We start from the raw sequence: 25,316 nt of genomic DNA on the forward strand, positions 1-25,316 counted from the left end.
TTTTTGGTGATTAACACTCTGAAGGACATTTTTCTCCAATAATTTCTTTTGTATAAAAGGTTATAAATATTACTTTCTTCATGCAGAATTTATATTTTACTTATAAAATATATCAACTCACTTTATTATTTTGCCTCAGACTGAAAAATTCGATTTTATAATTTTGTTGTTCGTACAATTAATTTGCAGAAATATATAAGTACTGTAATTCATAATGTTTATGCCTATGATAGTATTTTGCAAAAGAAATGGAGTGGATTTTGGTTCAAGCAATGTAATAATTTATATTTACATACACATTGTTTTAAATCCAAGAATAAAATTCTTTTGTAGAATTAAAAATATTTTTTGTATATAATCACTATTATGTTTGTAGCTGCCTCCTCAAAATATTGATGTAGCATTTCTATCATTTATAGACTTTCAAATATGTTGCAATTCATAAATGTTTGTAAGGAGTATATGTAACTATCGAAAACTTACCTTTTTGGTTATTAGAAACAAAGATTGAAAAACAAGTTTGTGGATGAACATATTCCCAAAGGTTCCTTGAACAAGCCCTTTATTTCCTTAATATGTATAATATATATATATATATATGACATCAATAAAACAAAATATACAGTTAAAATAAAACATCATATACCTGAACATTTAGTTTTTATGTGATTTACAGGAGAAACTTCTGTATTGTTAAATATCACACATGAATGTCAGAACTTTTTAACTGGTTCTTACATAGTTCATTTACTGTGAAACAGAGACACTTAAAGTTCTTTAATGAAAATGTAATGCCAAAGGTGCAACAGTGCTTTCTAGAAATACTATTTTATTTGGTTGTTGGAGAGATTTCTGACATAAACAGAGTTAGTTACATCTGATGGGCCCACAACTGACACTTTATGATTACATTTATGTAATGGCTTACATCTATCACAGATGTTTTAATGTTTTTAATTCTTCAAGATGTGCATCCTTCTACTCAGGAAAATACACCACACTAGTAGGAAAAATAAAGAGTACATCATGGCAGTGTGTCATGTGTGTGTGTATACACACAAATATATATATATAACAAATACAAGGGGTAAGTTAAAGCCAACCACAAAACATCATTTCAATTACTTCACTTGGTCAAACAGACTGGCTTGAAGAATGCAGTGTAGCTGGAAACCTTCATTACTTTTAATGTTTAGTAGACAGTAGTCTGTTCCTTGAGCATGGGATTAATCAGGCTAAAAATTCAGTGATTTAGAAGTCTTGCCAGGTCTTTTGATTCCTCAAGTATTTCAAGACTAGTTCTAAACACCATCAAAATGTTACTGAATGCTTGTTCATTATACACTGCTCTCGCTGTGTTGGTTTTGTCAAAAGGTTCTACAGGAGTAGAAAAAATTGTATTACAATCTTATATTGAAACAACATACAAAAGACACGTAGAAATAAAATTTTATTGTGTATTAAGATATTAAACAAATATGTTCACATTAACATTACTTTTAAGTTCATATCACTTTAACAGATTTACAATATAGTTAGAAGAATTGTTTTACAGACAACTTAAGATTACACACACTTTTATATCCATTCTAAATATTTGTGCTTCTCAAAACATTTCTTCAGTATGTTTTTAAGAATGAATCTGCACAATGGAATATTGGTGTTTTGCTTGCTTTAGATATCAAACCATGAATTCTAGGATTGTAAGCTGTGAGACTTAATGAGCCATAGGAAAACAAATTTCTTTGGAGAAAAAAATAGTAATTTAAATTATTATTATTGATATTCACTCTCATTAACTGGTTTTACCTAACTCTAACAGAATTAGAAATACTGCAATTCTTTTCACCTATACTGATCACTTTTATGTCACCAAAATCATACAAACTGAAAAAATCCTGATCATTCTATTATTTTTAATTGTTGTATGCCTACCAATCACCACATCAAATATATTGTCATGTTTGACATTGTACATTAAAAACATTTTCTGAACATGATCCCTGACATTAACAGCAATATAAAACTTCCTCCGAACACTTCTTTGTACTAAGGGTTTTCCTTCTCTTGATACAAATGTTCCTCACAATGAAGACCTAAAAGCCCTAGAATATTCTCTGAGAAAACCAGATAAACTCAACACTTAAATCTTTACAAACTTAGTTGAACTAGTACTTACAATTGATGGTTTTGAACTGAATAATGAATTCTATATTAAAACAAAAGGTGCAGCTAGGGGCACCACACTATGTAAATATTTTTATAAAAGATGTAGAGACAAGACTGTTGAAAGTTGCACAAACCAACGTTTCAGAGATATTCCATTGATGATATTTGAGTCATAGATTTATTACTAGGCTTTTATACCTTCCACAGTTCTATTAAATTAACTCTAAGATTACTCCACTACCCAAGTATGTTTCTTAGATGTAAACCTAACATTAAAACATGGTGTTCCATATACTGATTTGCACCAAAAACCAAGTGGATAAACTGCAATACTTACATCAAAGTTATCACACACCAAACACATTATCATATTCAATCAAGCACTTAGATTAAAGAAGATATGTTGTAAGAGTAAGAAATATGACTTTCACATCAATTCTTTGAAACAGACTATGACTGAAATAGGTTATAAACAAATCACTACCATCTAACTACTTAACAAAGCTAACAATATACCATGTTAATCTGCCTTGAAACAATTACCTACAAAAAAGTTTTTCTCGTGTTCCACTGATTATTACCTATCACCCAAAATTAAAAAAAAACTTTACCTCCTTCAACTTAATAATTCACTAAAATCCATTTTTACAGAAATTCATTGTTTTTTTCTGAAAAGTTGAAACTTTGCAATCACACTTAGTTTATGCTAAAATCAACTTTAAGCCACTCTAGGTTGAAGTCATCCTTGCAATAACAAGCAAAGTCAAACCTGCAAGTTCATATAGGAAATGGACAAATTTTCTGATAAAGACAATGAGAAACAGTTCAAAATGATTAAACTTATAACATGCTCTGCAAAAAACATTTTTACCTAATCCAATGCCAAAAATACAAATTTAAATATGTGGGTCAAATCAAAACGTTTAAATAAAATAAAACAGACAAACAACTTCCAATTGTAAAACACTAACATGCCTAGCTAATCTTTCAAATACATTAAACTGATGAGTATACAGACAAATCTTACATCTAATTGAAACAGGTAAATTAAAGAAGCTTGCTGTATAACACTATTAAATTCTTTAATATAAAATACATCATCCTAGGTCCCTGGATCATTGACCTTCACTCATCTCTTAAGATGATTTTCAAAACTAAATTTATAATTCAACTTACTTCAGTATTACTAATGTTTTAATTTCTAAATATTGGTATTTCCTATTATCATTTTTTTTCTATTTCCCACCATATTTTGCCATTATTTTATTTTTATCTTTTTAAAGATTGGTTAACATTTCTTAAAATTATTATCACACTTTTATATACTGAGCACACATCTTTGACACAAATTAAACCTAACATCAAAAACTCTAGTTCTCAAAGCTCAATCATTTTGAACATCCAGCTTATGTGAAATTGATATCTGTGACTATATATTTCAGCACATTCAAGTGAATTATTTGAAAGGACTCGAGTTGGAATTTATATATTTTATCTTACTTTAACCAGAATTTTCTTCTAAGCCTTTCTCTTAACTTTTTTCTTTTCTATACTCACTTGATTATCCAAGTATTTAATTTTGTTTATTATCTATATATTGATGTTTTTTTGAAAAACAGTACTTTGGAACTAACACACTTCTTAACTTGACTTAGAGACCAGTTTTTTTATTTTCAAACTGGAGAGGACTGTTAAAATTTTTATATCTATCAATGAAATGAGCAGATTTTAAAAGACGCCCTACAGGAGTTTTAAAAAAGCATTGGTTGTTTCAGTGCTTTCTCCACCATATATAATTGAATCTCAGAATTCACTTTCATAACTCCATAAACTTACTGTTAACCCAATATGGGATTAACAGTAGAACTAGGGGATCTTTAGGTCTACAGCCTTACTATGGTTGAATATTTTCTAATAACAGTAGAATGTGTACATTTATTTAAAACTTTCCTTCATTGGAATGCAGGGCAGCTGGAAAGATGCACCAACAAACTTGAAGTTTTACTTAAAACGTCATCATAAATTACAAATCTCCAAACAATGCCGTTACCTATCAGAATTCAGGATAATCACCTCCAAATGTTCACAAAATATCACCACTGCTTATACAACATTAATATGCCTTCATAAAAAAATGTATCAATCATTATCTTGTTATATTACCTCACTGTTTTGTATATAGGTAAGAAATATGACCAGGTAGAAATTTATTTGGTTGTAGTTTATTATATGAAAACATAATTACTAAAATATATTTAGTTATACCAACTGTTGTCCAACACCGATGCTATTTTGAACACTAGGGTGCAATTTAAATTTCCATCCCCTGTATCCAGCACAGGAAACCAAACTTTACCAGTGAAGTTCAGAAGGTTAGGGGTCTAGGCTCCAAAAAATTTGGAATTCATTCTGACTTCAGTGAATGGAGACAAACGTTCCATTTTTCAAATGAATGGTTATAATGCACCAGCTAATATACATGATCCATAATTCCAACTACCTGTGACTTTACTATCTTAGAAGGTCATGTACATTTTTGACATGACATATGCCTGGTTCACCCAACAGCATAACAGAGAAGGAAAAGCATTGATTTCATAAATATTAGGATATATGAAGATTGTGTTGTAGTTTCCTAATTATAAGACTAAGTATGAAAAATTCAGCTGAAATGATGTTAAAACAACCTGTATTATCTGTCATTAAATTAACAAAGCATGTCTTTTGCTGTGCACTACTTATTAAGAAAGCTTACCTTGTTCATCAGGCTTACATGAAAAATGGAATAATTCAACAAACAAAGAAAAAAATGGAAGTATACAAACAGACATCTAAATATTTGATAAAAACTATTATGATACTGTGTGTTTTGCTTTGCAATTTAAAATTAAACCAAAATACAGCACATTAAAAAGATATTTCAGTATCTCGTATCTTAAATATGACTGAATTCTATTCTCACCTTCTATACATATATACTTCCACTGTCCTTGGGTGTTCTTTGGAGATTTATATTTCATTACCACATGCTTTGGTAAGGTGCAACCAAGGCGTACAGATATAGCCTCTTTACTGAAACTACAAAGAAAAAAATACAAATTTAAAAATAATTAGTGGTTGAACTTACTTCAAGACTCTTTTAAAATAATTCATTAATAGAATTATAATATATATCAAAGCACTGTTAGTATTTCATACTTTGTCCATAATACTTATATCATTACTAGGATGTAGCCAGGAAAAGTATTCTTTTGAGTTTAAATTCAGATTTAATCAGAAAAAAAAAGTGACACTCTTTCTTCAACATATTTTCCAAAATGAAAACTTCCTTAATTTTTATCACATTTTATTTTAGCTTAAAATATCTAGTCCATTCCATCTAACACAAAAACAACTATGGGTATTTTCACTTGGTTTGTGCATGAACATTTTCATGTGTAGTCAAGCTTATCTAATTAACATATACAAGCATTCTAAACAGTATAACTCCACAAATTCCTCTCTGTCTTTACTGTGATTATTCAGAAACTTATACATACGTGTGTATACTTTATTATTATATACATTTTTCTGACATCATCTATTAGAGATTTATAAAATGTTCCAAACAATAGAGCAGAAGAAGTAGACAATAATACAGAACTTTAAAATAACATAAAACAATGATATTATACATTAATATTTATCAACTAAAGAAGGAACAAGAAACTAGTGTTCAAATAATAATTCCTCTATACACCATGGCACTCTTTTTCTACAACATTAAGGTGTGATCAAATTCGTATCACTTCATGGTGAATGTTTCTTTCAAGTAGTTACCCCTGTTCATGGGATCAGTCAAACTGACTGACCCAGTATCTGTACATAATTTTTACTATAATTCTGAATTCACTGAGTGTACCAACATGAAATTTTGGAAGCTTTTAAATGAACATAAGTTTATATGTAAAAACGGTTCATTTGAGTTGAGAAAATCTGGTTCACAGAAGAAGGTCGAAACTTTGTTCACTCCTCTATGTAAAAAAATTTTCTCAACCCAAATGAGCCGTTTTTACATATATATTTCTCTACAAGTGGGTTTTCTTGACATCACTGAACATAAGTTTGATGTACACATAAAACCAGACATCTTTAAAATATTTATACTGAACATTTTCCATGAATTTTGAAATATTTTACTGAGTCAATATGAGTGAAATGTAATTTTCATACCAAAAATATAACTCCTTGTTTTCATCTTATAGTTTCATATTTCATATGAATAATCTCTAGAGTCTCCTAAATGAATATCAAATTTCTTTTCAGTAGAGAAGTTTATTTTATCTCTTACTTTTCTACCCAACATTAACTGTAGCAAGGTTATAACTATGCAGTGGAAACGTTTAAAAATATGGAATAAAAATAATAATATAATTTTTTATCTCTGCAATAACCTCAGTACTCACCAGAAAGATCAAAACTAATCACATTAATAGCTTTTGCTAATTGTGTGGTGTACTGCTATACTTTGAACACACTACTGCACTTAAAAATCAAAAAGTCACAACAGGAACCCATTACATGTTTCCTGCAGGGTTACAGTAAACACCATGTGATTGTGAGGTGTCATATTACACGTTTGGGCCACTGTCATTTTGTAGTGTAACCTTATATGTTTGTAATTTTTTACATTTTAGATACTTTATTAAAAATATGTAATAACAAGTAAAAAACTTACATAAAAAACAAGGATTTGTAGTATTCACTGCATACACGATACAGTTTGAACACCAACATTCTTCCATAAGCATTACTGATCCTCTCACAAATTTGCCCAAAAATAATTGATGTAGCTTTCATATACACATAACAGAAAACAAAAATGCATTAAATACAAGCAAATACATAGGTGCCAAAATAATGTAGCTATAAGAAGCTTTGTTTAGAGAGGAATCTGTGTCTCAGAATGACTAGTATGGGTATTAATACTTTTTTATTGTTACACAGACAACAACGTTTCAACCTCTTTAGATCATCTCCAGATTAACAAAAGAAGATCGAAACATTTTTCTGCTTTATTAGTAAAAGTGCTAATACCCATACCAGCTGTCCTGAGATACACTTTTACTTCAAGTGGGTTTCTTGTCATCTGATCTTTCTTTGATTATAAACATGTACATTAACCATGCAAAACTGATCAGCAAAGCAATATTGATAGTCAGAAAGAGGGTAGAATTTAGTTGTGAGTTTGAAAAATCTATTGATATCTCAGCAAATCAAGAAGGTAGGAAGTTCAACTTTTACACCTTTCATATTAATTATATATACTTTATGTTTCTAATTGGCTGCAAACTGCAAACTCCATTATTTCTAATATTAAAAAAAATTCTAAAAGAAAGACATCAGAGCTCAGATGACAAAGAAAAATGAAGGTTGACGACTTTCTTTTGCAGTTAAAACATAAATAATATTCAAGTTTTATTATAAACAGTTTTCCTGCAAATTTTACTGACGGAGATTGTTGAAGAAGAAAACAGAGACAATTGTATGTTTCACAAATACTTCATTTATTCATGACTGGTTTTGCCAGTAAAAACATCATGCAAAATCATGGTCAAGAATACTGAAATATTTGTGAGAAAAAAGTATTGCACTTACTCCCCTTTACCATGGGAAAATTAACTACACCAGATAAAAGTTATATGTTTATAGTTTAACTGTCAATGGTTGTCATTCAACTAATCAGAAAGTTTCACAACAGAATAAAGTACAGGCAGTCATATCATGCTTCTTAACAGCAGTATGATTGCAGGCATGACTCCCATGACTGGAATATCCTGTGATAAGTGTGTACAGCTTTGGCTGGCCAGGGATAATCTGTATAAAACATTATGGCAAGACCCCATATTTTAGCACGAGCTGTGTGCAACACCTAAAATGGTATCTAAAGCTAGCATTCTTAGTAATAGAAGTGAACAAGTAAGATAATCAAAGTTCTTCAAATGTGATGGTATGTATGCTCCAATTGTAAAACTTGACAATGACTTTACTGTAAATATACTTGTCAATGTTGCCTTGAAAAGAGTAACATACACATTAACACAAGTTCATTTGTTTGTTTCAGTTACTGCTCAAAGCTACAGAAGGGCTATCTCTAGTAGCCATCCCTAATTTTGACGTGACTGATAAGAGATAAAATAGCTTGTTAACAGCACCCACTGCTAGCTTTTGGGTTGCCCAGGATAGTGGAATTTCAATGTTACTTTTATAATGAGCACAAGGTGTCAAAGTGTGAATTTTACAGCAATAGAGAACAAAATCATGAATATTTATATTCACACTTGGGCACATTAACAGATTAGCTATACACAGAGTGGTCTCAATGAATGTGCAATTAAAAAAAAAAATGCTTCTGAAAAGAAGTAACTAAATCAAAATGTTAAAATTGGACCACAAACACAGGAATAATCAAAGCTAAAGAAGTGTATGCTTTACAGATGAATCCAAGCTTGAATTATGTGGCAAACTGTTTGATAGCAGAGAATGGTAAAACAGTTAAAAGTAAATCATGGTTGGTTCATATACTACATCACAAAACACATCTGCATTTTATACTTACATTCACAGAAGCTAAGATGTGTACTATACAAGAAAACTTTAAAAAATGAGTTATTATTGACACTTATGTGGCCATCACCATTATAGCTACCTATAACATTCCTATTGTTTAATGGTTAATGAAATTCATACCAGCTGAAAAGAATTTAATCCAAATGTTGTAGAAAGTACTGTTAAGAAATTCACTAATATTGTAATGAATGATCAAGTATTACTTTAAAACCAGTTATAGAAATTTTTTTTTAAAAAAGCTTTAATTTTTGTCTGATATTCCAGGTTTAACTAAATAATTTATTCAAAGTATTTAGAATATAAAAAATTTTATCCTACATTTAAAATGATTAACAACAAAGTAAAATTTAGGTAATACCAAAGATAACACAGTTAATAGAAAAACATATAAATCTATAAATTTAAATATGAACATGGAAATACTTATATTCGACAGACTAAATGTAATTTAAAATATCATTTAATGGAGAGTAAAGGACATCTAAGAAAATTCAGTCACAGCAAAACATATACACGAAACACAACATACATTATCACGGGAAGTAACTGCAGTATTATCTAGCCTAAAGATATTATAGCAAATAATATCCAGTAAATAAATGTTGGGAATTATTAAATATATAAAAAAATAATGTATTATTAAATGGAGATGAGGGTCCAGCAAATATTTATGCAAAAATGTGGTGTGACCCTCTCTAAAACCTTCATGTGTAAGCCTGTACACAGGTCATGCGGCCTATTTAACAAAAAAAGAAAGTATAAATAAGACATGAATAAGCCATCCACGTCACTCCTGAAAATGATGTCAAAACATATAAAATTATAGTGGTCATATATTGACTTAATTGTTTTTAATTCTGTACCTGTTTTTAATATTTATGGTTGGTGTAAACAATTACTTGTACGCTGAACAACGTATTTGCTTTTATTTTTTGTGTAAATGTTCTGTGCCAGTAAGAAATACAGCACTTTGAACCAATTACTTGTGACTCCACTATGTATATTGCTAGCATTGTAGAAACAATTTTCATTAACAAAACCACTCCCAAAGTACTTATTAACTAGTCCTAATTTAGGGTTCATACGCCAAAACAGAAAAATAAATTACATGAGTTACAAGAAACTTGGGTAATTTTTTTTATAATGTGGAATAGCTCTTTTGCTTGAATTTTTTTTATAATGTGGAATAGCTCTTTTGCTTGAATTTTTTTTATTATATCTTGATTTTATTTTCTACAAACTGTGAACAAAATTTAAAACACTTGTTCTGCAAGGAAGTAAATGTTTTATTTTTCTATAAAATAGCATAAAAACAAAGGTATAAAATCAAAGTCAATATACACTGCTGGCCAAAATCTTAAGGCCAATGAACATAAGGAAAAAATATGCATTTTGCGTGGTTAGACTCGACCACTTATCTGAGTAGAGCTTCGAAAAATGAAAATAAGAAAAGGGAAAATAAAAATAAAAAACTTTTTTCAGCATTTAATAGGGAAAATGTGAACACTATGAAATTAGTCTAAATTCTAGCTGGTCAAGAGTTTAAGACTGTACCAAAAAGAAGTCCTAAACAGGGTAGGAAATGCCCAGCAAGAGGTCTCATAGTGAGTTGCACGGCCAACATTGCGAATAACTGAAAACATTCACTTTGGCATGGTCGATATAAGCGTTTGCAGAAGGCTGGCTGTAATGTTACTCCAAGTGGTGACAATGGCTTCACGAAGATCATGCACTGTTTAAAATTGACATCCATTTCTATAGACTTCCCTTGCCATCCACCCCCAAATATTTTTAATGAGGTTCAATTCGGGCAAACACGCTGGATGATCCAAAAGAATCAGGTTATTCTCCACAAAAGTCTTTTGTCCTGCAGGCATAGGGGATTGCAGCATTGTTCTGCTGAAAGATCCAGTCATTTCTACAGAAGAGAGGGCCTTCAGTCAACAATGATGCTCTCTCCAACATGCCAGTGTAGCCAGCTGCTGTTTGATGCCTCTGTATAACCTGAACCTCCATTGTTCCATGGAAGGAGAAAGCACCCCAGATCATGATGGAACCTCCTCCACTCTATCACGTAGAAAATGTCTCCAGTGGGATATCCTTATTGTGCCAGTAACATTGGAAGCCATCTGGAACAAGCCATGTTAAATTCTTTCTCATCAGAGAACAAAACCTTCGTCCACTTTTCTACATCCCATGTTTGGTGCTTCTCAGCAAAGTTTAACTGAGCTGTTTTGTGGTGTGGCCTTTGAAGATTTTTACGGTTGTTAAAGCCTTTCTCTCATAGTTCTTGAGCTGTATTCTGTGTCCGTAAGGGCCTTAATTTGGTTCGATGATCGGCTGGTGTCTTGCCGGAAAACCCATCAAATCCTCCTGCTCAACGCCGGCGAAATTTTCTTGGGCCGACTACTTGAAATTCTCATTCCGTATCCCTTAGGATCTTTTAAGAAATTTGCAACAGCAGTTTTACTACGCCCAATCTCACCAGCAATGGCACATTGAGAGAGATCTTGTTTTTGCAGCTCGACAATTCTGCCACATTCAAACTCTGTCAACTTTTTAGTCTTTGTCATGTTTTTACCCAATGTAACACAGGAAATATCAGTGGGAGATGTTGACAACACTAATGCTTGAACACAAATGACTAAATTCTGTTACGTGTTTACCGATTAACATTTCGTTTCAGTAAGGTCTTAAACTTTGACCAGCTGGTATTTAGAGTAATTTCATAGTGTTCACATTTTCCATATTAATTGCTGAAAAAGTTTTTTATTTTTATTTTCTCTTTTCTTATTTTCATCTTTCAAAGCTCTACTCAAATAAGTGGTCGAGTCTAACAATGCAAAATGCATATTGTTTCTTTATGTTCATTGGCCTTAAGAGTTTGACCAGCAGTGTATTTTGTACACAATTTTCTAAGTTAGTTTTAACAATTTCACAAAGTAACTTAAGTTCTATCTTTGTTAGCCATTCCTAATCTTAAAGAGATAGGCTAGAATAATAACAACTAGTCAACGAACCCCAAAATCAACTTTCGAAAAACTCTATTCAAATAGAAGTGACACCAAAAGAATTTCTAAGTTAGACTGAATGTTCCTACTGATTTCTTTGAACTTCTACTTAATAACTAACAGTCTTAAGATTACTTTTACATCTATCCTCAATACCACTTTCCTTCACAAGAACCATGATCATGTTAATTTTAGTCATGTGACTGGTTAATTTACCAATCAGCAGCTGTTCTTTTTCTTAACAAAAATGTCCATTCGATGTTAAAAAGTTTTGTGTTTTCATTTATTTACATTTTTCTGTGCCTTCCTCTGCTACTATAGGTACAAACAGTACATCAGTCTGCCTTGAATAGCAAATTCCAACATTTCTTTGTTAATCTTGACTCCTTGAAAGCATTCAGGACTTTTCCATAGTCACCTACTGTTTAAATAATTAATTTTCAGGCAAGTTTTCAACCATGACATATTCACTGACAAAATAAAAGATGCCACAAGACAGAACGTGGATGCTATTCACCTCCACAATTGTCAGTACACACCATCATACTATACATGAATGAAGAGACTGTTCACTTCCACCACTGTTAATATACACCATCCTTCTATATATGAATAAAAAGACTGTTCATCTCCACCAGTTAGTACAAACCATTCTTCTACATATGTTCATAAAATAAATGTACAGTTTTAAGTAAATTCATAATCTAGTTCAATCCAAACAATTTATTCAACACCAAATATGCATTGCTTCATGGACAATAATCATATATTTTCATAGGTACCTCAATGGAGACAGTTTGTATGAAACATTAACACCTAACCCTTTTTGTCCATTACATATAATTTACAATACTTATGAGTCATTTAGAATACTCAAAAACTCTTCTTGGAAGGGTTAAGAAATAAGAGTCTATAAGTTCATTAAATTTATTATTATAATTAATAACTTTATTATTAATAAATGTGTTAAAAGGGCTAAAAACCTTGAAAAAAAAACATTTTCTTACTGCCACCTGAGCCAGAATTTCAATTCCAACATGTTGATGTTGTTTTATCAAGTGAGTTTTCACATAAAAGAAAAGCAAAGATTTTGCTTTAGTACCACTGTTTATCACTCTAACATGTTTTTGAGACAATATGTGACTTCTTGAAATAGAATTACACAAATTAACATTTCTATTGATTTAAAGCACAACTGACATTGATCTTTAATAATTAATTATCTTGAACATTTAATCCACATTATATAACTGTTGTGGAACAGCCATACAACCTAAAATGTGCATGTGCTGGAAATTTTCACACAATAATTTTCCTGTGAAAATTTGAACTCTGGTAATAGTGGCAGAATAAAACTATCTTCAGGAAAAATCAGATTTTTATACAGAAGTCCAATCTAATTCACAAATTAAAATATATTCAATTTACAATAAAATATATTAAATTTAAAGCCATAGATGACAGTATTCTGTAACTTACAAACATATATTTCAGAAGAGATTTTTACTTTCTACATTGTTATCTGTACAAATTTTAATGTTGTAATTTTTATGTTAGTGAAAGCACATAAGATAAAAAACTGGGCATTACACAAATAATGACTTCTGATTGATCCACAGCACTTAATTAGGCCACTTGTTCCAAGTGTACAAACTTCATGTGATCAACATGCTGCTGTCATATGTGATTTTGTTTGTACTAAGTTGACACACTGAAAAACCTATTATCAAATCACCACGAGGTTTAAGATGAAATTTAACTGTGCATTATGAATAATGTACATGACTCTATATGATAGTTTACAAAATTCCACAAATTTTATGACCTAGAAGATGAAATTTCAGAATTTCATCCTTTCAATAACCTCTGTGAACCTTGTAATTATTACGTTGTGTATCCCTCTATAACTCAAAAACATAAAAAATCTCGCACTCTAAATTACACGTAAAAGCTCCTCTACTACTTACGCAAATTTGTTACTGTAATAGCTCAAAAAGCCGACAAGTAATTCTCCTAGTGTCTGATGATTTTCTGATTCACAGTGAGGAATATCTTCTTGTAACTTCAGAAATCTCACATCCGAATTAGGAAGGAACTTATCCTACAAATTAAATATAAAAAAAACAAACTTTTATAATAAACAACTAATACATCAGTTTGTTTCTCCATCGTTATGTTTACTTTCTCACAAAATAATGCATACTCTCATGTGATAACAAAGTCCAAAACTGCACTCAGAAGGGTACCTCAAAATACTACCTACAGTATATTCGCATTTTAAAGCTGAAATACTCCAAAAGTTTATGTATCTTGCTCAATTTTCTTATTACAAAATATTTTAATGCACTCTGTAAATATGAATAGATATACACAAGCTGGGCTATAGCAAACCCCCAATAAAGTTCTGTTGTATTTTATTTAACTATTTATAAAGATTTTTATGCCATTCATGCATAGTTAACAATAATGAGCACTTTGAATATTTTCAATGTTACACTAATTTAGAAATAATGAAAATGAAGTTTAATCATGAAGGAAGGTTTGTTATGTTACTAGTTGTTGTACTAGTAGAGAAACAAATATAAACAAATGCAAAATCAAAGAAGTCCTAGTTATGCAGCAACTAAAACCAAAATTAAACCAATACAAAGGAACACTTTATACCTATACTAATTAATAACCTAACATCCAACTGCAACGCTGCCTTCAATCCCGTACCCATTTATGCTCTCGTTCTTAAGACGTGCTCGGCAATGGTAAGTTGCAAACTCTCTTTGTTAACCTGAAGATGACTAGGAAGGTATAAACATTGTTCTATCCTTATCAATGGTAAGTTGCAAACTCTCTTTGTTAACCTGAAGATGACTAGGAAGGTAAAAACATTGTTCTATCCTTATCAATGGTAAGTTGCAAACTCTCTTTGTTAACCTGAAGATGACTAGGAAGGTAGAAACATTGTTCTATCCTTATCAATAGTAAGTTGCAAACTCTCTTTGTTAACCTGAAGATGACTAAAAAGGTAGAAACATTGTTCTGTCTTTATCAATGGTAAGTTGCAAACTCTCTTTGTTAACCTGAAGATGACTAGGAAGGTAGAAACATTGTTCTATCCTTATCAATAAAAGTGTTAGTACTCATACTAGCTGTTCTTGTTTCTTTTCTGATGCAAATAGAAAAAGTAGCTGCAATAACATGTGCTATATCCAACATATCTAAACTTATACACATTGTGGATAAGCACACAAATTTGGCATGCATACAAAGAAATTTTATACTACTTTAGTTTTACAAATAAAAATTTGGACATTATACAAAGATTCAGTATGTAGCCTCACTGTAATATTGTTGAGGACCATGTTGTCACATTGTCAAAAACACATCTTGACAATATTCCTGCAATATAATTTTCATTGCAAAAGGCTCATTTATAAAGTTATCATTTCTGAAACACACCCATCTTTTCTGGACGATTTCTATAATAATATCTAGTACAGAAGGCTGAGAGTTTTACAGCACCCATTTCAACAGTACAGTTATACAGAAATACACAGGTGCTTCATCTGGCAACTTGATCTGTATGTTTTATAACAAAGAGTTTGAGTACCCATTTCATTATCCAGCTGGTTGATGGTTAAGCAGGTATGTAGTGGATGCAGTTTGTGTACATGTGCCTTATGCCACTTTATCAAAAGAAGATCCTTCTTCATGAAGTTCCATAATGCTACCTGGAATATACGAACAGTTCTACCCCTGACTTTTGTGTTGATACATTCTAATTTGCCACAAAATAATTCACTTTTCTTACCATATTTTAGATATAATCTTTAACAGATCTCTTTTTGGATGGTCCTAGTACCCCAAACTGATTTATATACCTTTGTTTTCCAACGCCAATAACTACAAAGAATATAATCATCTTAGAAAACTCTAAATTTCTGATCTAAACACATTTAGGATAAAAGCATGTGAATATTTTATGTAAGTTGTTATACAAAGTGATAATTTTTTTGTGACAGAACATCATTTAAATATTGAAATTATGTCATTATATAGTTCCAATATATGCTATTCCACTATGATTTTATATCTTCTGTGATTATCAGATGACTTGCTAATATTCTTAATTCAAAACTGTTTTAATATAATGTACTAAACCTATTGTACATTATTTATATAAAAATGAAAAGCAAGTGTCATTATTTTGTCACCTACAGAATGCTTTTGCAGAAACATGTAAAAAAAACTGGCATATTATGACATTATTATGATATATGCACCAATTTCATATCATCAATATTAACAAAAGGTAAAATAATTGCCTTACATTACTGACAAGAATAAAAACTTAAATAATTACCATTTACTTATGGGCAAGCAAGCATTTGTCCTAAATACATGTCTATAAAAAGTTTTCATGAACATGCATAAATTAACTTTAGCTTTTTTCTGTATACTATATTGGTACTTCATACTAATTATACATTTATTTATAATTATAATTATACATAAAATAAAAATCACAAAGGGTTGATAAAAAAAAAAAGTGTGTATACTCTTCACATAAATGACCTACTACAAACTTGTGGTGTGGAGAAAATGTAACTCTTCAGTTCACAAGCCAGCACAACGCATGTAAAGTTTTAGTTTTATTGCATCGTCATGATCATTGGACCAAAATATCTGTTCAGCACCAACAGATGTAACTTATTAGAGAAAAAAGCAGCTACTTGAACTAGACAAATAAGTGAAGGAAAGTTGCAAGTTTTCAGTAACCATACAAAAACTAATTTATATAGTCAAAAAGAGTTTGGCTCATGTAAATATTAGCATAAACAAAACATTTAAAGGATAATTGGAACTTGTAATATTTTGGCTATTAACATTACTAAAAAGTATCCATCAACCTCAATTTATTTTTGTGCAAATCAGAGACCTGATGATCCATCATATAATCTGAAATGCAAATGATTGATCATTCAACTTGTACTCTAAATAAAAACTTCATAAAGATGACTTTACATCTTCACAATTCACACCATTTCATTTCAACATGAAGTATTGTCACCATTGCCAGCATGAGTATCTTGGCATCACTGTTCCATAGTTAAAACCAACATGATGTTCAAGTCCTAAAATATCCTCACTCACTACTCTAAAACAGTTGTGCCTGAATTTACTTAAAAGGGAGTGACATGGCCATTTCACACACACACTTAATGGAAATGAAATTTGCTAAACAATCAACTTATGCAATTCAAACAATCTGGTCTTTTTCATAAATGAGTTGATTAGTTTAGCATGATGAAAGTAAGAACTGTCAACAATTATAGACTATAGTAAAACAAAAGATTGTAAAGTGTATTTACTATAATGTGATAACATTCATAAGACCTAATGGTCAGTAAAGTCACTAGTGCTTATTTCTGTTTATAACAAACTACCACCATGTTTGAGTATGAGAGTTACTTGTATTTAGTTTTCAGTTTTATTCCTGGCTGCAGGGCAAAATGTGACATATCTACACAAAGAATACCACTCGTATGTTTTTGACACCATCACAGAAGAGTTGTTTTGTTTCAAATGAGTGGAATGCACACCACTGAGCATCCTGCATACACAATGGTCTTGTAGAGTCTAAGTACAATCTCCTGTACATTACGAAGTAACTGATTCAGCTATCAAAGTAAAATCAACAAAGGAGATCGTCAACAGAATATGTTCAGGATAATGGCCTTCGTGAATGGGTGATTTAAAAAAACCATACTATTAGTAAGAAAATAACTAAATTTTTCAAACCCAGATGCAACAGCTTGCTGTCACTGGCTATTTTCCGTGCATCCATTGACTTTCCAAATGAGCAAATCATCCATATTCTTAGATTAGAAGTTCTAATCCTGGTTTATGAACTGTTTTAAAAATTTCGAATCTGTAATCCACTTTAAAGAGACAAATAATATATATGCACTAATATATATATATAGCACAGGCTGGATATCTGAACTCATTTCAAGTCATATAACATTTAATGACAACAAGAGATTGATTGTTCCATTTATGCTGTCCCATTCTCTATACTATGAGAGAACTTAAACATAAAGCAAACTTCAAAGCCAGCTATTATCACTTATATAGTTATAAAGCTTTCTCTTACATTTACTGTCTCTACAACATCCAAAGATAAACCTTTCCAAAGGCTAATGACCCTGTTAGAAAAATAAAACGGTCTTAGCTTAAGACAACTCCCACCTTACCAATATTTGTAACTGTATCCTCTAGTCCCACCATTAAATGTAAAAACAAAAAGGGGAGTTGCATCAAAATTATCAATTTCATTAACAATCTTAGCACTGTCAACATGGATAAGACTTAGAGGGCACGTCACCATGTTTGTTATTTATTATTTTATACTGTCAACATGGATAAGACTTAGAGGGCACGTCACCATGTTTGTTATTTATTATTTTATACTGTTAACATGGATAAGACTTAGAGGGCAAGTCACCATGTTTGTTATTTATTATTTTATATTGTCAACATGGATAAGTCTTAGAGAGCACATCACTATGTTTATTATTTATTATTTTATACTGTCGACATGGATAAGACTTAGAGGGCACATCACCATGTTTGTTATTTATTATTTTATACTGTCGACGTGGATAAGACTTAGAGGGCACGTCACCATGTTTGTTATTTATTATTTTATACTGTCGACATGGATAAGACTTAGAGAGCACATCACCATGTTTGTTATTTATTATTTTATAAATACATGTTGTTAACGTTTGCATCAAACTATAACTTATAATTCTGATTTAAATATTATACATTAGAGAATTTCTTAATTTGAAAGTAAAAAAAGAAATGAGTTAAATATGAATTTTTGTGTGTCACATGGTACACCACCTGATGGGTTTAGTTATATTACATTTTATGGTACCCATGATATGTCTACGGTTTCTTATCCATAAGAAACTCAAATCTTCAAAACTAGCAAGCAAGTTTGTTATTTATTATTTTATACTGTCGACATGGATAAGACTTAGAGAGCACATCACCATGTTTGTTATTTATTATTTTATAAATACATGTTGTTAACGTTTGCATCAAACTATAAATTATAATTCTGATTTAAATATTATACATTAGAGAATTTCTTAATTTGAAAGTAAAAAAAGAAAAGAGTTAAATATGAATTTTTGTGTTTCACATGGTACACCACCTGATGGGTTTAGTTATATTACATTTTATGGTACCCATGATATGTCTATGGTTTCTTATCCATAAGAAACTCAAATCTTCAAAACTAGCAAGCAAGAGTATATAATATAAGAATATCCTATATTTTCTATCTGCTGAGATATCACGATATATCCACTAACACTGGACTGACTTCACCATTGGAGAAGACTATGACTACTTTTGTATATCAATAACTTCATAACCAACTGAAAGCAATACATAATTCTGTCCCTTTTCCTAAGTTATTTAGAAGAAAAGTCTCTTATATCATAGGAAAGTTTGAAGTATTATGAACAATGCTATTTAATAAACAGAAAGTAGATATTTTTAGATCTAAATACAGTTTAGTTAGGAGGCTTGCTAAATTACAGTAGATTTTTCGAGTATTAATATAGAATTATATCAGTTATAACTTTTCGGTATTTCAATATATATAAAATCTACAAAAGGTTTTTTTTCATTTCCACAAGTGAAGTTGAATGAGGGTTAGCAGGTATGACTCAGAAGAGATAAATGGACTTCACAGAATCGTAAGCACTATAAATAATTGTTCTTAAAATATTTTTCATTTACTCTTCTATGTTTTAATAAAAATAACTAACATAAAAGTATTTATTTGAAAATAATTTAATAATATATGCATGTAATGTATTGTAATCAACATGTTACTGTATTTTACAAAATAATGGTATGCTAGTGCTAAAATTAAGAGATTTGTACTTTGTTTTATAGTGAATGAGTATAATTGTTTATGGAACTTGTCTTATTTTTGTACTTACTTAAATTGATGTAGAAAAAATATTGTACAAAACTAAATGCTTAGCAATTCAGAAAAAGTTTACTTATATAATTTGAGAAAATTGGAATGATTTATAAAAGTGAATGAAATAAATTTAGCACTCATAAACTCATCTTAACACATGAAAAGGAACACCTTTATGTACAAGTGTATAGATGAATAAACATTTATATTACAATGTTTCAGTTTAAAAAAAAACAATGTTAAAAATAAGAACATCATAAAGTAATCATTGAATAATTTGTTTCTAAACTGATAAGCAAGATCGTTAAGCCAAAATTACAAACACTAAATCCCGACCACTCAAGAGAATAACTAACATCCAAATACTTCACAGGATTATTGGATTGGATACACATTTGTAATAAGCCATATCACAAATATTATTTTCTTACATTGTAAACAATTCTTGTTGCAACCATTGTAGCATTTTTTGCTCTAGGACTAGCAAAAGAAAAAAATCTATTTATTTGCAGACAAAATATTAGTAAAATTACTTCATTGAAAATTATTTTTTTGTCCACAAATGACTTGTATTCTTTACTACACATCTCAAATTTGCACTTCTTAAGTACTTATGCTAAAACTTTTAATACACGTAAAAAAGCAGACTATGTCACAACCACAACAGTTTTTTTTACTTTATAACTAACTACTTGGACATCAGCCATTACAAATTTACCCAAGCTAGTAAATGTTTCCCATGGGAGCAAACTTTGTACTAATCAAGAAATTGACAATCCTTTGTTCAGAAAACAACATACATCCTTTGAAAGGCAAACACTTTGGCTTTCTATGTATTTCAAATATTATAGTATTAGACATAAAAAAGAACTACTGACAAATCTGGAAACAGAGGACATGACAGGTATGTGTGGCAATGAGTTGTAATATTCTATTTGGTGGCTCTATAACAAAACAAGACTGAAAGCTATAAAAATTATTAAACCTTGTCTGAGCAACACCATTTGTCAGTGACTACTTTACAATAACTTTCACAATTACTAGGATAATGAATAAATCAGAGGAGAGAGAATATGCCTAGAGATAAAATGTGACATTTCTCACACTAATGAAAGGTCATGATTTTTTTTAAATATTGCCTTATAAAATGGAGAACTTAAAACTTCTATACTATTAAAATATGGATTATTAGCTAAGACATTATACTATATTAATTGGCATAACAGGAACAAAGAGTATTTTAATTAAATTTTAAATATAAGTCACCAAAAACCTTGTGGCATTCACAATAAAGGATTCCCATGCAGAGACGGTTAACAGTTATAGTATTATAACTATATACAAGTAAACATTTTAACATGATCATTCCCTAGGACAAAACCTATACTGAGAACATTAAGCATTTCAGTCACACTCTCTCTAACTCTTTTTTTTTCCAAGAGAAAACTTCAGATATCATAACCTCAACTCATATGACAGCCTCTCTATCCCAGGCCTATTTTAGTAGGCCTTCGTCTCAATTCTTTCTCACAGTTAAATGTCTTTCTGAAGTAGAGTCAAAGACTGAACATAGTGCTCCAAATATGGCCTAACCAGTAAACTATGTAATAAAATCATAACTTATTTAGACTTGTATTCAGTATTTCTGTTATTACAACCTAAAATCCTATTAAATAAAAATGAATACAGGTCTTAAGACTGTACCTTGAGATACCCCATTTGTGACATTAATCCAGTTTGACTGAATTTCAAATATAAAAACACTGCCTTCTTCAATCCAGCCACTCTTTTACCCAATAAGCTAACTTATCCTTGACACAGAGAGATATTTTTTTGCATGGTACCTTGTCAAATGTTTGCTGAAAATCCAGATACACCAAATATATACCTTTACTGTATGAAGAAGCAGTTTCTGAATAGTGTCTTGAAACATACTTGGAAATGGCCTTTTAAAAACCTGGTTTAAGCCCAACTTTTTATTTTGATGAACACAGTAGGTAGATATTTCATGTCTATTGGCACAAAGCTACTGTGTCAAACAAGATGAAGTGCACCATAATGGTATATGGAAATTAAGGTAAAAATATGTAAAATTAAGACCTGCCAGGAAGACTGAAGCATGAAGTTCAAACTTGCTGTCAGTCACCCGAAGTTGGCCTTTCCAGTCCTGGGTTCAGGTCAAAATAAAATTATAATGTGTAAAAGAAATCATGCTAAAACAGTGTATAGTCCAATAAAAACCTTAAATTAAGTTAAACAGACCAATGGCTCTTAAAAATGTAAAAACATGAGTGAGAAAGCCAGTATCACATATGACATTAGCTAATGTCAAGGGTGAACCTATCTTAAAAATGTTTAAAATGGCATCACCATCCTTGGTTGTAAAGATGGCATGATAATAAAATATGTATGTCTGTGACCTGAGTGCCACACAGACCACACATTGGTGCATCAGTACCAGATAAAAGGAAGTGGTAAGTTATAAAACTGTGACCAATGTGTCGCCAAGTGAAAACAACTTCCTCCCTTCAATCTTTACAGAAACAAGATGGCCAAAGAGCTAAAGAAAGCTTGATTTGAAAAAGCTTATTATTTTGTTGCTCACTCCAGGTCAACTGCCAACTGGTATATAGTCTGGTTTTGATAACTGGATCATAGTCCATGTATGGAACAGGGACAGTGGTGATAGAGCCAGAGCAGATGGACTTTGCCGTTCTGTCAGCTAGTTTATTCTCATGAATACCAACATGACCCATTATCCAAAAAACTGGACAGAGATAGATGATAGAGAGAGATGGGCCAGTTTGTTTTGGATATTGTTAAGAATAGGATGAAACTATCATGGAATGATGTCAGGGCCAATAGCCAGCTGAATGAATCAGTATAGATCGTACAATTTGTATATTGCATAGTTTCAATATGATTCAGGGCAAGAGAAATGGCATACAATTCGGCAGTGAACACAGAAAGTGTAGAGGGGACTCTGCGTACTACAACCAAACTGTAACAACCCAGGGCAGAACCTACAGTCACCTGATTTTAAACCATCCGTATATATGACAATGGATGGATTGTTTGAAAAATGTTCAGCATATAAAAAGTGATATTTCCAATCAGGAGTACTGGCCTTCTTCAGATAACTCAAAGATAGGTCACACTTGGGGGTAGTAATTAGCCATGGTGAAAAAAGCTAAACTGTTGATAGTGCAATGTTATTCAAAGATATATCATATTTTTCTTATTGTGCCAAAATACAAAGGCCAAAAGGAACAACAGCAGATGTTTTTATTATAAAAAAATGTGTCCCACTGAGAATGGAAAACACAACCCCAAGTAGGATGCTGTGGTAAAGAGCAAAGTTTGGAAGCATACATAAGAGAAAGTTGCAAACAGCAAATATACAGAGGGGGTTCATGGGACTTCACATACAAACTTTGGACTGAAGAAGTATGAAAGACCCCAGTGCAAAGCCAAAGCCCCTGATGGTGGATAGGATCCAGCATTTCAGTGCTGAGGTTATGGCAGAACCATAAACCACAGACCCATAGTCAAGTTTGGATCGGATAAGGGCACACTAAATTTTAAGCATGAATTATCAATCTGCTCTCCAAGAGGTGAAAGAGACGACACAGAGGATGTTCAATGCTCTGATACATTTTACACAAAGTGGCTTGATATGGGAAATAAAGTTTAATTTACAGTCAAATATAAAACCTAAGAGCTTTGCATCATGAATGACATGAAGTACATCATCATCAATACAAAGTTCTGGATCTGATTGGTGGCAGAAATGTACACAAACAGTTTTAGAGAGAGAAAGTTGAAAACTATTTGCTGTGGTCTACTTAAGTATATGATTGATTATATACACAAAAACGGCTTGTTTGGGTTGAAAAAATATTTTACATAGAAGAGCGAACAACGTTTCGACCTTCTTCGGTCATCATCAGGTTCGCAAAGAAAGAAAGAGGTAACTGACCGGAAGCTGACTACATGTTTGGAAGGGGTTGTGTAACTGAGTGTTGGAATGTAGAGGGGGTGTTAGATGTTTGAATATATAATTTTATTTTATTATATTTAATATAGGTATAAAGGTGTTCCTTTGTATTGGTTTATTTTGGGTTTAAGTTATTGTATAAGTAAGGCTTCTTTAATTTTGCATTTGTTTATGCTTGTTTCTTTATTTAGTATTAGAGTGTTTTCTATGGTTATGTTGTGTTTATTTGACTTGCAGTGTTCGAAAACGTGTGAAGGTGACTTTTCATGTTCTTTGAATCTGGTTTCCATTTTTCTACTTGCTTCTCCAATATAGAAGTCGTGGCAGTTATCACATTGTATTTTATAAATAATGTTGGTGTGGTGCTTGTCAGTGTAGTTTTTACATAGTACAGACCTCAGTATTGTGCCTGGTTTTTGAATAAATTTGGTATTAGCTGGAATGTCATATTTTGTTACTAGTTTTTGCCAAATGTTGGTTATTTATCTGCTGATCTCAGGAATATATGGTATGCAGCAGTATATGGTTTCGTGATTTTTTGATTCGCGAGATATATTTACTTTTGTTGGTTGATTTTACTTTCTGTCTAGGTGTGTGTGTATAATGTTTTCTACGGTTTGTGGAGGAAACATATTGATGTTGATGAAGTGTTGTTTGATTTTGTCTAATTCATCGTTAATTTTATCTGGTGAGCATAGTTTTATGGCTGTGTTTATTTGGTTTCTTAGTATATTGAGTTTTGTTTTGTTTCATGTGCTGAGTCCCAAGGAACGTATAGTCCAGTATGGGTGATTTTTCGGTGGATTTCTGTTTTAAATTGTGTGTCGGTTCTTGTAATTTTGAGGTTAAGAAATGATATTTGATTGTTTTTTCCCTGTTCACACGTGAAGTTAATGTTTGGATGTATAGAGTTAATGTGATTGAAAAAATTAAGTATGTGTTCTGTAGATCTGAATCCCGCAACCGTGTCATCTACATATCTGTACCAGTATAGTGGTGGATGTAATGCTGTGTTAATTGCTTGTATTTCAACTTGTGTCATAAAAATATTGGCTAGAACTGGTGATACTGGGTTGCCCATGCTCAGGCCATTTGTTTGTACATAGTTGTGGTTGTTGAACATGAAGTTTGTCTTTATCGTGGTGAATTCTAGGAGGGTTGCCAATTGGTTGCTGGGAATGTCTCTAGTTGGGTTAGGGTCTCGGATATAGAGTTCTAATGCTATCTTGCAGGCTTCAGTGGTTGGAACTTCTGTAAAGAGGGATATAACATCGAAACTGGCCATTAAGGCTTTATGATTAAGTTGATTGATTTTCTCAGCCCAAACGAGCCGTTTTTGCATATATATTTCCCTACAACTGGGTTTTCTCGACATCACTGATTAAATTATTGACTGCAGTTTGTAGCTGCCACTCGATAAACCTCATGTTTGATGACTGACATTAGATGTGAAAGTCATCAACAAAAACACCATTTGCAAGTGTAGGGGTAGCTGTTCACTGATGGCATTAATCTTTGTAATGAA

General features: G+C 31.3%; 1 protein-coding gene across 12 annotated transcripts in view; it reads right to left on the minus strand.

Annotated features, from left to right (window-relative positions):
* Positions 1 to 545: 545 nt before the first annotated feature.
* Positions 546 to 25,316, minus strand: part of LOC143247048 (poly(A) RNA polymerase GLD2-like) — a 119,376-nt gene continuing 94,605 nt past the window's right edge. For 8 of the 12 annotated variants that reach the window (XR_013026325.1, XM_076494386.1, XM_076494385.1 and 5 more), the window contains 3 exons: positions 13,757 to 13,890; positions 5,132 to 5,247; positions 546 to 1,377 (listed from right to left, as the gene is read on the minus strand). Coding sequence is in view for 9 of the 12 variants with exons in the window: in XM_076494386.1 (XP_076350501.1) it covers positions 1,244 to 1,377; positions 5,132 to 5,247; positions 13,757 to 13,890 (384 nt within the window). In the remaining 3 variants the exon portion in view is untranslated. Of the gene's footprint in view, positions 1,378 to 5,131; positions 5,248 to 13,756; positions 13,891 to 15,393; positions 15,515 to 25,316 lie in introns of those variants that run through there. The other 4 variants (XM_076494388.1, XM_076494393.1, XM_076494391.1 and 1 more) reach the window with 3 other exon arrangements.

Source organism: Tachypleus tridentatus, chromosome 3 (assembly GCF_004210375.1).
Source record: "Tachypleus tridentatus isolate NWPU-2018 chromosome 3, ASM421037v1, whole genome shotgun sequence".
In the NCBI taxonomy this organism is placed as follows: Eukaryota; Metazoa; Arthropoda; class Merostomata; order Xiphosura; family Limulidae; genus Tachypleus; species Tachypleus tridentatus.